This window comes from Channa argus, chromosome 10 (genome assembly GCF_033026475.1).
Source record: "Channa argus isolate prfri chromosome 10, Channa argus male v1.0, whole genome shotgun sequence".
Classification (NCBI taxonomy): domain Eukaryota; kingdom Metazoa; phylum Chordata; class Actinopteri; order Anabantiformes; family Channidae; genus Channa; species Channa argus.
Genome location: NC_090206.1, coordinates 2,831,448 through 2,846,855, shown reverse-complemented (window position 1 = coordinate 2,846,855; position 15,408 = coordinate 2,831,448). Strand labels below are relative to the sequence as shown.

Genomic DNA, 15,408 nt, shown 5'->3' with positions numbered 1-15,408 from the left:
ACAAGCTTAAATGTATTGTGTTTTAAATGTGTTTTGGCCGCAGCTGCTGAGTTGAATCAGTGAGTTTACAGTGAAAACACCTTTGCCCCTTGTGTACTTTTTTTAATTGCCCTGCAGAAGCATTCGATGTCCTATCTTGCTTCAATTGGCACTAGCTACATTATTAAATTAAATGGATGTAATATGTATTTGTTTTTAGATGCGTTGACTCAAAGTGCCCTCTGATATTTATGTTTTATTGACTAGATTGATTTCTGCAGGCATTTTTTTTTTTTAAATCAATGACTAATTTGTGATCTTGAACAGCTGGCAGTTGAAGTTGGATGCCAAGCTGTATCTGCATATTCAGTAAACCTTTTCTGCCTGAATGTACAGAGAGAACTTGGAAATAGCCAGATACTGTGCCACTGACTTGTTAAAGGGCTGAGACTGTCACAGATTTTCATAATTGTCTGTGGTTCTGCAGTTGGAGCAGATCATCCACTAACTGCACTTGGTGTTTCAATCTCCGTCTCCTCCAGTTCATGTGCTAAAGTGTCCTAAGTAAGACATTCTGGTGTGAGAATGCTCACTAGTAAGTTATGGTTTACTTTTTACAGATACCGGTTTTTAATACAAAATAATAAACTATGTTTTAAGGTTTCACAAGCTCTCTGTACATAAATCTGTTAAAATCAGCTCCGCCTTTATCAACAGATGGTTTTGTTTCACACAGTTTCTATAGTAACACAGCCCTTATTCATTATAAATTAGTTTTGCCATAATTTCCATCTTTGAGAGTTTGAAAAAATATCTGGACATTTGTTTATTCTTTTTCTTAGTCGTTTAACAATGTGCTATAGGTATAAGCTAGGGGACGTACTATTAATTTCAAATTGAAAACATTTTTCTTCAATGTTGAGTTCACAGAGCCCTAGTCCCACAACCACATTTGGGTGAATTATTTTTTTAATTTTGATAAAACGATTAAAACAATAACCAAATCATTGAAATATGATTAAATGGGTTAGTTTAAACTGACAGTTCCTGCTTTAGTTTTAGTTTTGCGCGGTTGTAACTCGACAGTGATTCTTTACAGAAGACAGCGCTCATTCCGCCTGCTAACAGAGGGGGCAGTGTTGTACACGCAGCTATTTGAAATTTCTAAGTAGAAGAAGAGAAAGTAAGAACTCGAGAAGAAGACAGGAGGGAGGAAAATATTGCAATTTTGGTGTGCAGGGTAAATTGCTTGGGATTTGAGAATAAAGTGACTCAGGACCATGTTGAGGGCTTGTCTGAGAGGAGCTAATGTCACAGCCCGGGTAAGACGCGTGCCTTCGTAGCTAACCGCCACTTTCCCACCGTCAGCTACCATGTTGGCATTAGCATGTTGTCATTCAATGACCCACAGACTGACTCAAGGTGTCACAGCGAATTTTATCGTATAGAAGGGCGTATAGGGAACCCTGAAATGATGCCTAACGTCAAATCGTATCTTTAACGCGACTCTAATTTACTTTATTTAATCCACCAAGAATGACGAGCGAGAACAGTGCATGATGTCAAGGCTAGCTAGTTAGCTTCCTCTGACAGATGGCTAAGCTAACAAGCTGAGCTACTGTGGAGAGGTCAGGTCAGATTACGATGTGGAAAAAGTCATCGATACAAGTGTATAGCATTTTAACCAAACCGTAGCACAATGTTCTATGTTTGCAGTCTTTTAAATGAGCTATGATGTCCAGTATGCTGATTTGCCTATATTTCTGATTAACGAACTAACGTTCTTTGAAATCCTCTTGGAGTCTGGCACTTCACTCTCCCCTGTGTGTGAGAAGCATGGCTCAACATTTTACCACTGCAGCTAAAACCCGAAGGCTGAATCGAACACGAACCGCATCATGTGGCGTTTTCAGTTCACATGATGACGTTCTGCTCACAGTGCGGTTGTATGCTTGGCCAACCTGGTCCTCCAGATTTCATCATCTAAACTGAAAATTTCCTTCTGAATATAATCTCTGGAGGCGCTTTTCCGCTTGATGCAGATATTTTAACATGAGGATGTTTATTATCTTTCATATACACGTGCAACAAACACAATTATTACACTATGTTGTCAGTGGACTTGGCCATTAAGTACTAAGCTATTATGAAATTTAGAAAGAGGGGGAAAAAAGTGAAAACAATTGTTTTATATCAATCTGTTTTTTTAGAATGTGCCACATAGAGTCACTTGTTTGGTGTGGTTGGTGGCTATAACTATAACTTCCAGATAAGTTATAGCTGTGCGACTCACCAATGTGCAGCATAAACAGAATGACGTTACCAATCAGATCTCAAATGTACAGCAACTCGCAGTCACATAAATCTGGTCAAACTGTTCCCCAGTGGTTTTTTCGTCCCTCGGCCAGTGTAACTCCCACTTCTGGGGTTAGGATGAGTCATACTAGATTTAAAGAGGTTGTAAAAGTCCTTAGTTTCTCAGTTGATCAGAAAGAAAGTGGTTCTCCTTAGGCCAAGGGTGTGCACATAGCCAGAGAAGGAAACGTTTACACTAAAGTACACACATCAGTTATGACACAGGCATGCATTTATGTGTGTTTCTGATGTTGAAGATTTGATGTTTTAATGTTAGTTAATATATATTTATCTCTCTTTCTCACTGTTTTTGTGCCTCCTCTTCTCCAGAAGAACTGTGGGAAAACCCCTTTAATCAATCTGCAACACCACCGGCACTACACAACAGGACGTAGCAGGTAATACACGTCATACACGAATGGTGTGCTTGCAAATTATATTCAACCGTTTCCATATTATCATGACATGATATATTGGCATGAGATTCATGTGTGTTCTTTTCCACCACAGTGGTGCTGGGAAAGTGGTAGCTGCTGGCTTGCTTACAGTAGGTGGAGGCATTGGTGGAACAATACTCTACGCCAAATGGGACCACAAGTTTAGAGCAGCTGTGGAGAGAAATGTTCCATACTCAGACTGGCTGCTGGGTCTGGCTTTGGGTCCTGCTTCTCAAGATTATGGCTCCCCTGTAAGGAAACAGGTCAGGGTGGGCTTATGGTGTACTTAGGCAGAGGCTAGCTCTTATGTTTTACATCACAGTGTGCATCATGGGCTAAAAGAAAAATGGAAAAGGGAGAGGAACCTTGTGATGTCCTTTTGTTTTCTACTTCACTGTGTTTTATGTATCTTGTTTGGTTATACAGTTTAAAATGTATTTAAAGGCTGTACTTTTTCTAATCTTGGATAAAACTGTAGTATCTACTGTGTGCAAGATGTCTATGTTGTATCTTTATACTATGTAGACGGAGTTCGTCCAGCCTCCTTCAATGCTGGAAAAACCGGTGAAGGTGTCCAAAGGCAAGTCTTTGAAAAAGTTGGAGGAAGCAGGAAGTCCAGCCAAAGAGACAAGTTCTATCCCTGCACAGCCTGCCCAGAGTATAGAGGGTAGGTCTCCTGAAAAGCAGTTAATTGGGTTATTAGCAACTGCTGCTCTAGCATGCAAGTAGCAGGGGGCTGGGAGGGGGCATCACTAGCCTGATGGTGAGATCACCTCAGACAGGACATTTGTTTTTATACTGCATTTGCTCTTTATTATGACTCCTGTTTATTATGACTCTGGTAATTTCTTTAAAGCTACATCATGTAACTTTGTTTGTATTGTAGTAGTTCAGGTTAGGTCCAGGTCCACATCCTTACTTAGGAGGTGTGTAGCAGAATCAAATTGCTTTTACCACCTAGACCCTGAGACAAATAATAACCTAGAAAAGAAAAGAGAAACAGTCAGAGCTGGATAGGTCGCACTGCCACCTTTCTAGAACATTTTTCAAAACTTATCTTACTGTGGAGAGTTGCTGTTAGGGCCTCCTGTGAAGTGAGACTCATCGAAGAGCACTGGCAGCAGTACAGGTACCTGCTTTTGGGAAAGGCTCACTCAACTGACCAGTCAGATAATTTCAACTATTTCCGCTTAATTAGTCAGTTTTTGCAGCGTTTTGTTATTTGTTTTGACAGTGACTTGAACCTAAAGGCTGTGCAGTGTGTTGGTGGATAGACGAACATAGCTATTATTGGCAGGCAGGAGAAATATGGCTAATATAGCCATGCTCTTTGAATATTAATAGATTTCTACAGCAGCAGCGTCCAAGCTGGCATGATAGTAGAAGGGCTGGAAGTCGCAGAATGTGACGGAGAAGAATAGAACAGCTCAGAAAAAGCATGTATCCAGTAACATTTTCACTGGGATCATAAGAAAGTGTAAACATTACTTTGAAATAAGCATGTTGTAATGATTATTACACAGCCACACTAATAAAGTATCTAACTATTTATCTCTCTACTAGTTTGACTCCCCTCAGGGTTTTTTTTATGACCCCTATTCGTAGAGGGAGGACAACTGAGCCATGTTGTTAAATCCTGGTCTTCATTGAGGTTGTTTGTGTTTGATATAGTTGTGTTAAAATGTCAGTGTTTGATGTGCACTCTGTTGTTTTTCTGCACCCACAGAGATGCCTCAGGGTAAGGTGACTCCTGTTGTAGTCTAGATTTCCTGTAGATTACTGTGCTCCTGTGCTTTTCACTACACCATAGTGATGAAACTATAAAGGACAACACACAGAAGGAGACTGTCATTGAGGGACATTGTGGCAACAACATTTCTTTATTTCTTGTTAATCAGTTTTTAACTTTAACTGTTATTGCTTAGTAATTGATATTTAGTTCTATTCTTTTCGTACTCTATTTAAATATTAGCTGGAGATTATGTACAGTGTCCATGTTTTTGTCACTGAGTCTAACAATGTGACTCGCAGATGTGTCTTTGGACAATACAGCTCAGGAAATCAGGTCCTGGATTCAGACAGTCGGGTTAGTTGAAGCAGTTGATTGTTGGTTTAGTCTCTTTAGGATTTGTTGCCAATAACAACAACTAAGGAACGTCACCGCTCCTTTTCCTTCCTAAATCAAGATCATTTTTCTGTGTAGTCAGTCATCCTACAGTTGATCCATGTGAGTGTTATCACACAGACTAACATCATTCAACTAACTGACTTAACCTTTCTGTATTTGTGTGTGATCCAGAGGCTTCGATAGAGGCAACTCATATCATCTCAGCCATCAGTGAGGTCCAGTCAGTCCCTGCTCCATGTGACACCAGGGCAGCAGTAGTCAAAGGTGACACCTCTCCACACGTTGACATTAAAGGCCATTTCACGCTTTCTTCACTCATATATTTGCTACATTGTCCAAGATATAAATGTCATGACTTTTACAGAAACAGGAACTTTGTTGACAATTGTTAATCTGCCAGTGCATTAAACAATATAATTTCCCTCCAAAATTACTTCAGAAAAGCAGTCACAGCTCTCATTGCTTTTATGTTTGGTGCACCGAAACCAGCTGCACTGCCTGAGATGTGCATGAATGTGCTGAAAGAGTTCTGTTCATTTAAAAACTACAAGAAAATGAATAGGGGCTCTGTTCACTAGATGTGCATTCCTGCACTATATATATATCACAGCACAAAACACACAGCCTCCGTGCAGACTCAGAAAAATTCCTAGACGACTGATAATGATGTTTTCCGATGTGTATAAAATTACTGGATTGCATTAAAAGTATTTAGTGAAATACAGGTTGCATTGTGTCTTTGTGTATTTTCTGTAGAGGAGTGTAAAGAGTGCCATGACAACAAGGAGACCCCTCTTCACTCTGCTACAGAGTCACCAGCGTCAACGGAAGCACTGAAAGAGCGGCCAGTGGAAGAAGTGGCAGCGAGACTGGCTCAACAAGACCAAGAAGAGCAAAATGTTGTAGCATGTAGGCTGGACACACTGCAAAACACACACAGCCACCAAAACAAGCGTGTATATTTGATGTCTGCCTCTTTGTCTGCTTTGCAGCTGTATCAGCCAGTCTTGAAGACTCCTTGGCCAGCTCTGCCAAAGCCACACTGCAGGCCATCGGAGCTCAAGAAGCAGCCCTGCAGGCGATCACGCAGCATACACACAAGCTGAAGGAAGCCATGGAAGCAGAGGTACAGGCCACAGTAATGATCTGTGTAAATGACTTTGTGTTAGTGCCAGAGCCAGCAGGTGGACACAGTGCTAATCTGGAAGTTTGAGTGTCTTAATACACTACATTGTCTCATCATCATCATCATCATCATCACTCGAGACTTATTTACCTGCAGTAAAGGTCGTTGGATGTTTCTGATACACTGAAATAACAGCTGAATCCTACTTAAAAAGTATGTGCCATATTTATTTCTGTTCCTGGATCAACACTACTTAGAAGCAGTGTAGCGTCTTCTATTACAAACCGTCTCTGGCTAAGAACAGACACAGGTTTATTAGTGACAGGTGAAACTACCTACCTATTTTTTTCAACCCCATTCTGAACTTGCTAGTGCGACCAAATAATTTTTTTGTATTTAATATAGCGTTCGATTTTCTCCACAGTTAATGGCTGCAATGTAGAGAGAGGACCAGCAAGTTGAGACCTAACAGTAAAGAAAGTGCCCGAGTCTGCTTTATGTTAGTCAGTACAGTTTTTAAATTATGACCCATTCGTAATCTCAGCTGGAGACATCTCTGTTCGGTGCTACTGTAATTAAAGACCCTCAACCTGACAACCAAACAAGTCACCAGTGCTTCCTGTGCCATCGCTGCTGTATCATTAAATCCAGGTTCCACCTCTGGAGAAGTCTGCCCAGTGGAAGGATCTACAAGCAACTCTTGCTGACAGAACCTCAGCTGTGAGTGATGCTGGAGCTGCTCTGCTGAAAGCCAAGTAAGACCCCCATATGGTGTTAATACAGTACACACAAGATATCAAAATAATTTTATTGTTCTTGTTCTTTTGAATGAGTTGCGATCAACTTTTTTCAATTTCACCCTATTTAACAGATAACCGTGGGTGTTTTGTCTAACTTTTTTAAGTAGACCAAGAGTTTTAGCGATGTCTGTATCATTGATTTACCATCTTTTTCCTGTCTTTGTCCTTGCAGTGAAGCTTTGGACAATCTAAGGTCGGTGATTGAGAAGTCTAAAGGGCTGAAGGTCAGGACTGTCCGCCCACTGGTTTTAGCAGCAGAGGAGAATCTCCATAACATGACAGTGGACTTGGACAAAGTGGTCGCTAAGGTAAGGACATTATTTTAGTACAACAAAAGATAACTGAAAACAGAGTTTATGTTAAAGTTAATATTGGCAATAGGGATGTCGTTTTTTTTTTTTTTTAATTAATTTAAAAACATTGACCCCAGTGGGAGTCAGTTTTAAAGGATATCAGTCATGTTCTAAGTAATTGGGTTAGCTGGCAGTCTGCTGCCTGCATTCACTCTGTGCTTGACCCCAGATACCTCTGTTGTTGTCCAAAAACTATTAAAAACACATCAGCCAACACACCACACATCTACCTGATCCATCAGCGAGGGTTCCGGTTAAAATATATCCATTACAACAGGGCCATCAAAAAAGAAAATGTTTCAATCACAGTGAATTGCAGATTGTCCAGCAGAATAATCGCATGTTCTATCTACACTGAATTTATGATTACGGGACATTTTTGAGATGATTCTGTTTATAATAAAATATATAATAAAATGTATTATTATCAAATAAGTGTGTTATAATACTTTAATGCTTTAATCCTGTCATTAATCACTGGGTGAGGTTTTAAAATGATTATAAAAACAGTCACAGTCGTTCACTGATCCTTTTTTTTTTTCTCCATCTGATGTGGTTTACTGATTAAGCTGAAAGAGGGAGCAGCGCTGGTTTAGTGTGGAGGCTCCTGACAGACTCCACCTGAACTTGCTCAGTTATGTGACAAATCTCAGTGGTTGTCATAACGTACAGACAGCTTTTGTTTCAGTGTGTTCAAAGTAATTACTGGTCACTGCGGGCAGAGCTGACATTACTCTTTCACATTCAGGTGTTTTAATAAACTACTTTTACTGTCGTTTTTTTTTCTCAGATCGGCATTTAGATAAAAACATTGAAAAATCATTAAAAGTTGTTCACCACAACTGTAACTTCACATAGAAGGAGTGCAGTCTGTTAGTGCATTTAAAATGCTGAGAATCAGTCACTCACGCTGTCAAGCTCCGCACATGTTGCTTCAGTAGAGCTAATGTGCTGCTCACATCTCACTTTTGATATGATTTCACAGCAATAATTAGAATAAACTCAATAACCTCCATAAAGTCCCTAAGGTATTTAAGACATAAGATATTGTCTGGGTGTAAAATGAGAACACGAGCGTGTGTTTTGCTGTGTCGTCAGTGCAGTAGTAGGTTTAAGGTTGCGTGAGTGTTGGGCCAAACTGTTGTGGTTGTTATATTGATGCCACTTGTAGATCTGAAGTTGCAGTAATAAAGATTGCAGAGAGTGAGAGAGGGTTGTCTGTGCCGGCTCCATCAGGTTATGTATTCCTTAACAGAAACACCGTGCATGTTCTTTTATTGTTTGTAACTTAGTGTGTTTGTGTTTGTGTGTTGTAGGTGCAGTCTGCTGAGTCAGAAGCCAAGATTGTCTCTCAGTACACTGAACTGGTAAACGAAGCCAAGCAACAGTTCCAGAGGGAAGTAAGCAGCCTTACTCCAGATATCCAAGCCAACTGGAAGGGGCTTAGTAAGAACACACACACACACACACACACAATTGTAGAGTGGTACAATTTGTATTTAGTACATGAAAGGCAAGTTCTTAAACATAAAAAGTCAGAGACATTTTTGCATTAGAACTTTGTGTCTTTGTGTGTTTGAGCTGGTAAACTGTCAGTGGATGACCTCAATGCCCTGATCGCCCATGCACACCGTCGGATTGACCAGCTCAATCGGGAACTGGCTGAGCAGAGGGTCAGGGAGCAGATCCATATTGATGCAGCACTGGAGCAGCAGAAGCTGGAGGACCAGAAAAACCTGGACAAAGCAATCAACTCTACCATACAGCATGTCAAGGAGGATACTCGGCTGGAGCAGGAGAAGAAGGTACCGAGCAGACCTTCACAGGCAGCTGTGTTTGGGCTTCTGAGACAAGAAGCAGTAATAGTGTGTGTGTGTGTGTGTGTGTGTGTGTGTAGCTGGCTGAGCTAAGGGAAGTGATGGAGGCGGAGATGAGGACTCAGCTTCGGCGTCAGGCTGCTGCTCACACAGACCATGTCCGAGATGTTCTCAAAGTCCAGGAGCAAGAGCTAAGGACTGAGGCTGAGCAGGTCTGCACACATCGAAGCATAACACACACAGATGAGTAAATTCTGTGTCTGCACATCTGTTCTTTGACTGTTTTCTGAGTACTGACTGGTCTAAATTATTGCTTAAAGCTTAAAAAAATGAAGTACACCAAAATGTATCATGAGATGTTGTTGGGTCAGGAACACAAAAGTAAACACAGAAGTAGTGAATATTCCTATTAGTGAAAAGTTGCTTTGAAACAACTGGACATTTAGATTTTGTTCCTAATTGTGGATATTATCTGAACAACATTGCAGCAGATTCTGCAAATACTTCAAATGACACAAACATGTTTTTTTGGGCCGGAGCCATGTTAAATTATGTTCTCACAGCAAACTTGGGACCAGACCAAAACCACATGGAGCAAAGGGTCTAGGCGTGAGGGTCTTGGTTTGCATTCACATGTGATTGCTGTATTCATTAAACTGCACCAAGGGGGAACTCGAACCAGAGTTAGGTTCACCCAGACTAAACAAGGTAGTTTTGAAAAGTGTTCCGCACACTTACAAAGCTGTGCTGTGGGTTGTGTTCAGGTCCTGAGCAGTAAGACGCTGGAGCAGGAGACCCGCTACCGTCAGCTCAGCCAGGAACAGCTGGATAACTTCACTCTGGATATGAACTCTGCCTATGCAAGACTGAAGGGGATAGAGGAGGCCATTGACAGTAAGAGACACACACTACACTACTTTCTGCTGTAAAGGAGCAGAGAAAGACCATTGGAATTATCACTACTATGTGGATTAGACCTAAACTGGTTTATATATCACGTAAAGACAAAGCCCAGACGTTAAAGCTGGGTTCAGAATGTTTTAATCAGCCTTAAAACGACACTTTTAACACTGAAACATACAAACACTGAAATAGGTTTAAGGCCAATAATCATTCCACCTATTAATACAGGAGATCCCTTCAAAAGATGCGTATTATGTAGGTGATGTGGTTTCTCCATCTGTGTTTTGGCCTCATTAGCTTGAGATACAGATTTGCTAACATTTTTGCATACAACCAGAGAAAACACAGGTTTAGGTTTAGAAACCTAAACTTGTAGAGTAACGGTGGTCGGTTCTTGTTTGTGTTTGCTTACGGCACCAATTCCACATGTTGAATTATCTGGAAAGCCAAAGACAGGGGTCGGACTAGTGCTCTGGGGCAGAACACGCTGCAAAGAGTAAGACAGGCAGATGTTGGCCGACCGCTGACGCTCGGCTGGGTGGGTCACCGCCCTTAGTTGCTGTACACCCATGCGTGTATGATTGAGAGGAGACTGTATTTATCTGTAACCAATCCAACATGCACCTCCCTGCTTCCCCTGCAAGAACCTTAAACTTGACTTGTTGCTCAATTTAGCTCCAAAAACTTGTCTCCGACTCAGATTGATACTACATTCACAATACCAGCAAGAAATTAACATGATATTTATAACATGATAAACACACACGTAAATAACCAGGACACTGATTTTCCTCTGTTTTGTTGAAAATGTCTTAATGTAAAGGAGTAAGCTCACTTTTGCTTCGGTTTTTGCCTGTTGTTAAACTTTGTCACAGCATTTTTGCGGGGAAGCGAGCAGAACATGAGCCAATAGGGTTAAGATGAGTTCCTGCAGTCAAAAATCCCTGTAGAAATCCTCTGGGACATATATGGACGTATGGACACATGGACATGATTTGGAGAAATAGCTGCGTTACTAATTACCAAAACAAACACTTTGAGCTGCATGTCAGCCTGTCAGCACCAGTAGTTTGCAGCACAAAGAAGCTGATTATCCTCGGTGCGGTTAAGAAAACAGGGAAACAGAATCTGATTATAAACACACAAACCATAAAAGGAATATGCAGTGATCAGGGGGGAAATGAGTAGGTTTGATATAAAAGATAAAAAAAGCAGGGACTTGGAGTAGAAACAGTATTTGCAAAGATGATGTGGTGCTTTAAACCTGTCACCCTGGTTCACCTTTAGGTCACGTGGTGGCGGAGGAGGAGGCCCGTAAAGCCCACCAGCTCTGGCTCTCAGTGGAGGCTCTCGGCTACACTCTAAAGACTGCGGAGGCCGATTCTCCCACCGTGCCTCTAGAGAGTGCGGCTCAGTCTGTGCGCGTCAGTTGCCAGGGCAATGAGTTCGCCTTGGCTCTAGCATCAGCTCTTCCAGAAGAATCCCTGCAGCGTGGCGTGTACAGCGAGGCCTCCCTCCGCACCCGCTTCAACTCGCTGAGATCACTGGCTCGGCGAGTCGCGCTCATTGATGAGTCTCACAACTCCTTGTACCAGTATTTCTTGTCCTACCTTCAGGCCGCACTGTTGTTTGAGGCTAAACAGGAAGCTCCACCCGGTCAGTTGAGCGCTGAGGATTTAGACACATTCAAGCTTCTTTCATATGCTAGTTACTGCTTAGAGCATGGGGATCTGGAGCTAGCAGCTAAGCTGGTGAACCAGTTGAGAGGAGAGGCCAGGAGAGTGGCAGAGGACTGGCTGACTGAAGCCAGACTCACACTGGAAACCAGACAGATAGTCAGCTTGTTGTCCGCTTATGCAAATGCTGTGGGGTTAGGAACCACGCAGGTTCCATAGGCTGCTTCCTCACTTATCTCTGGCAAAACTTAAAGGAACAGTCCACTATCATTTTCAAATTTTTTTGTATCAAGGGGAATGGTACTTGCATCCTTGTGCAGAAAAGCCGATGGCGTCAGCTTGGATTTGAAACAGGAAATATTGGATAGAGATTTTCACTGGGAGTTTCCTTTAAACTGAAGTTAACCAAGTTATCGATGTTAAGATTCAACGTAAGTTAAATAGTTTTAAAGCACTAAGCCGCTGTGGATGATTGTAAATTGTACAACTGAAGCACCCTCTCAGTGTAGTCTAGTCAGTTAAGGCCCACAGGTTTTGCTCCAGGTATTTATTTCTGGATGATTTTGTTGTGTGTTATGGAAAAAATAATCCTATCATTAATTCAAGAATATATATAATGCTGCATTTTATTTTTGTCAATGCTGCACATGTTCCAATAAATCATGAAGAAAAATGTTTGCTGAATCTCTTTATTGCTGGATAAACCATTTCAAATAATGACAGAGGTGTTGAGGTTGCAGTCACTTATATATTCTTACATTGTTTTGTTTCTTAAACCATTTTTTCCCAGTGTTTCATGGTGAATGAAGCTGTGTACTTGGTCAGCAACACTGTTTAGGTAGGTGGTACCTCAAATCATATGAGCCTGACAACTGTTTTCCTTCCTTGGACATATTTTGATTTGATTTCGTCCTGACCCCTGAAGACTAAGGACTTGCCAGAAGAGCTGCAGGGGGGACGCAGTTGTCGAGCCATCACAATTTGGCCCTCGTGAAAATCACCTTGCCCATGTTTTCTGCTTCCAACACATCAATATCTGGGACAAAATATTCGCTGCCTAATATATATCCCACCCACTTCCAGGTGCCCTTTGAGTGAGATGATCATGGTTCATCGGTATATATTACACTTTACTTTCTCTTTTGTTTTGTTTTTTTGTCTGTTATTCTGCTACTTTCTCTTTTCTTTTTATCCCGTTTCTAACTTTCTTTTTCTTTTTTCCCGCTTTTAGCTTTCTCTTTTGTTTTTATCCCGTTTCTAACTTTCTCTTTTCTTTTATCCCGTTTCTAACTTTCTTTTTCTTTTCTCCTGCTCTTAGCTTTCTCTTTTCTTTTATCCCTGTTTCTAACTTTCTCTTTTCTTTCTATTTCTTTTCTATTTTTGCTTTCTCTTTGCTTTTCTGTTTTTTTCCCCCGTTTCCTCTTTTGCATTTAATCCTGCTGCTAATCTACTTTTTTAGATTTCTGTTAACTTTGTACTTTTCTCTTGTCCCTCTCTCTACTTTCCCCCCTCCCCTACTTTTAGACTAAATTTAGACTGTTGCTGTTGACCAAAAAGCATTTCAAACAGAGATACTGTAGATACAGAGATCCTCTAAATCTCTAGCTTGTTTCTCCATTGTTGCTGTGATGTCTGCAAAACCTGCTGCAGAAGATGGTATGAATATTAGTATTGTAGTGGTGTTTAGGATTCCCTTTGGATTTATTGTTTACAACTTTCTCCTGATCCCTTTTTTTGCAAATGTTTTTCCCTAGCACAATATAATTGAAAAAAAAAAAATTATCTCAAAAATCTATTTAGACAACTCAAGTTAAATCTGCTTGTAAACATAAAAGATATGTACTTGTACTTGTATAATTAAGTACATGTGACTTGAAAGTTAATTTTTATAAAAACTGGAAAAACCTAATTAGAGCAACTTAATATTATGAGTAGTTGACTTAAAAACTTGTGTTTTTAATGCCAACAATTAGGTGGGTGGTAAATAAAATTGCATTTATTTCTAGCAGAAATGCTGTTTCCCTCAACACAGTGTAGTTTGTTGCTTCAACTTAATTTGACATTGTCATAATTGAAAAAGCTTGACGCAAACTGTTGCGTTAATTTCTTTGTGCACTGACACAGATTTGACTTTCCAGCTGTGTGAACGTCTATGAAGAGAAGGTCTCCGAATACTTTCTGAAGCCATTGTATAATTAAGAGAGACACACATTTTATGAAAATACAAATCAAGTCACTGACAATAAAACCAAGTCGGATGATAAAAGCTGGAATACCTGATAATGTTGATTTCGGATGTGAAGATAACCACAGTCAAGATCAAAATCCCTAATAAAAGGTGGGAGAACAAGAAAGTACCCGCTGACTGAACCAACGTTAAATCTGACCGTATATAATCAAATAAGGAAGCACCATCACATATTGTTAATGCCCGATGAGCTTCCCTAATGACAAAATTAGAGTTTATGGTTTAAAGATGCTGCAAAACTGTGTAGATAGAGTCTGTGGAGCAGTCTGTGATGCACGAATGGATGATGACAAGAATGCTCTGTAGGTGGTCTCCCAAAGCCCAGGCAGGGGCTCATCCTCCATCTGGAGGCCACCAGACAGCCGAGTGTTTAACATTTAGCAGTTCAAGTCTTGTAGCTGGTTGAGTTCTAATGTTTGGCGAACACTGCAGGTCTCAAAGATTCTTTATTCTTCTGGATATTTACATCCAGAGAAACTAGGAACATTGTCTAGTATATTTAAAAAAGAAACAGTCAAATTTGTCTAATGAAACTAGTCTCTTAAGTTCATTAAACATTTAGAATTTTAATTGAAAAAAATGAACTTTTTTTTTTAATGAAATTATTCAAAAATAAATGGAAAGTCTAGATCAGTTATTAATTTTTCTCGGCCTCTTCCTCGGCACAAAAGAGGGGGGGTTCATGTTGGACAAGTCTACAGTCTGTCTACAATCTGTCTACAATCTGTCTCAAGGCCAACACGGAGAGACATGTACACACCACCATTCACAATCACATTCACACCTACAGACATTTTAGAGTCACCAGTTAACCAACCTGCATGTGTTTGGACGGTGGGAGGAAACCAGAGTATGGATTAATAGTTACACAATAAAATACTGAAAAGACAGAATGAGTCAATGATGCAGTGCTGTGCAAAAGAGTTGCACCCTCTACTAATTTCTACTCTTTTTTTCTTTCTCCTTCTGCTTTGGATCTTGATGCATAACCTCACCTTGATTGAAAGTGTTGCACATGCTGTGCACTGATCAGCCATAACATTATGACCACCTGTACAATTTAATGCAATCCAATGCAGTGGCTCTGCCAGGAATTCTATTTTTACAGGGTTTCTAATGTCAGAAAGATGATAAGTCTTTCTGTATAGTTCTTTATTGTCCTTTTGTCTTATCCAGTGAGTTCAGAGTCGCCACAGCGGATCATTGTCCGCATGTTGATGAGGCACAGTTTTTACACCAGATGTCCTTCCTGACGCAACCCTCCCCAATTTCTACCGGGCTTGGACCGGCACTGCACAGCTGGGGAGGGGAATGGGGGTTCAGTGTCCTGCCCAGAGACACTTCGATATATAGCCGGGACCGGGGATCGAACCACGGACCTTGTGGTCCGTGGACGACCAACTGAGCTACAGCCACAAAATGGATGGTGGTGTCTTACTGGAGTGAATTATAAAAAGAGGTGGTTATAATGTTTTGGCCACCTCTTTCCTTTTATGTGTGTGCAGTGCATTTCTAATATTCTGGTACCAGAGCACTTTACAGCTGCTTCACATTCATTCATACACACACACTCACACGCATATGTT

General features: G+C 40.7%; 1 protein-coding gene across 2 annotated transcripts; it reads left to right on the top strand.

Moving 5' to 3' along the window:
• Positions 1-1,141: 1,141 nt before the first annotated feature.
• On the top strand, positions 1,142-12,249 carry immt (inner membrane protein, mitochondrial (mitofilin)). Of its 2 annotated transcripts, none has more exons than XM_067519019.1 (14): positions 1,142-1,301; positions 2,665-2,732; positions 2,845-3,022; positions 3,297-3,438; positions 5,071-5,163; positions 5,656-5,808; positions 5,892-6,025; positions 6,677-6,780; positions 6,998-7,133; positions 8,495-8,624; positions 8,760-8,983; positions 9,076-9,207; positions 9,760-9,889; positions 11,186-12,249. In XM_067519019.1, the coding sequence occupies exons 1-14, from the start codon at positions 1,260-1,262 to the stop codon at positions 11,791-11,793; spliced, it is 2,274 nt and encodes a 757-aa protein (XP_067375120.1). In that variant the 5' UTR covers positions 1,142-1,259; the 3' UTR covers positions 11,794-12,249. The 2 variants fall into 2 exon arrangements, with proteins under 2 accessions (XP_067375120.1, XP_067375119.1); XM_067519018.1 differs by having other exon boundaries at positions 2,845-3,034.
• Positions 12,250-15,408: the final 3,159 nt, after the last annotated feature.

Bases quoted from the DNA above. Each gene is read 5' to 3' on its own strand.
- immt (XM_067519018.1), top strand. From the start codon at position 1,260: ATGTTGAGGGCTTGTCTGAGAGGAGCTAATGTCACAGCCCGG. The intron at 2,733-2,844 runs GTAATACACGTC...TTTCCACCACAG, and splicing joins TACACAACAGGACGTAGCAG to TGGTGCTGGGAAAGTGGTAG. The intron at 6,026-6,676 runs GTACAGGCCACA...CATTAAATCCAG, and splicing joins AGGAAGCCATGGAAGCAGAG to GTTCCACCTCTGGAGAAGTC.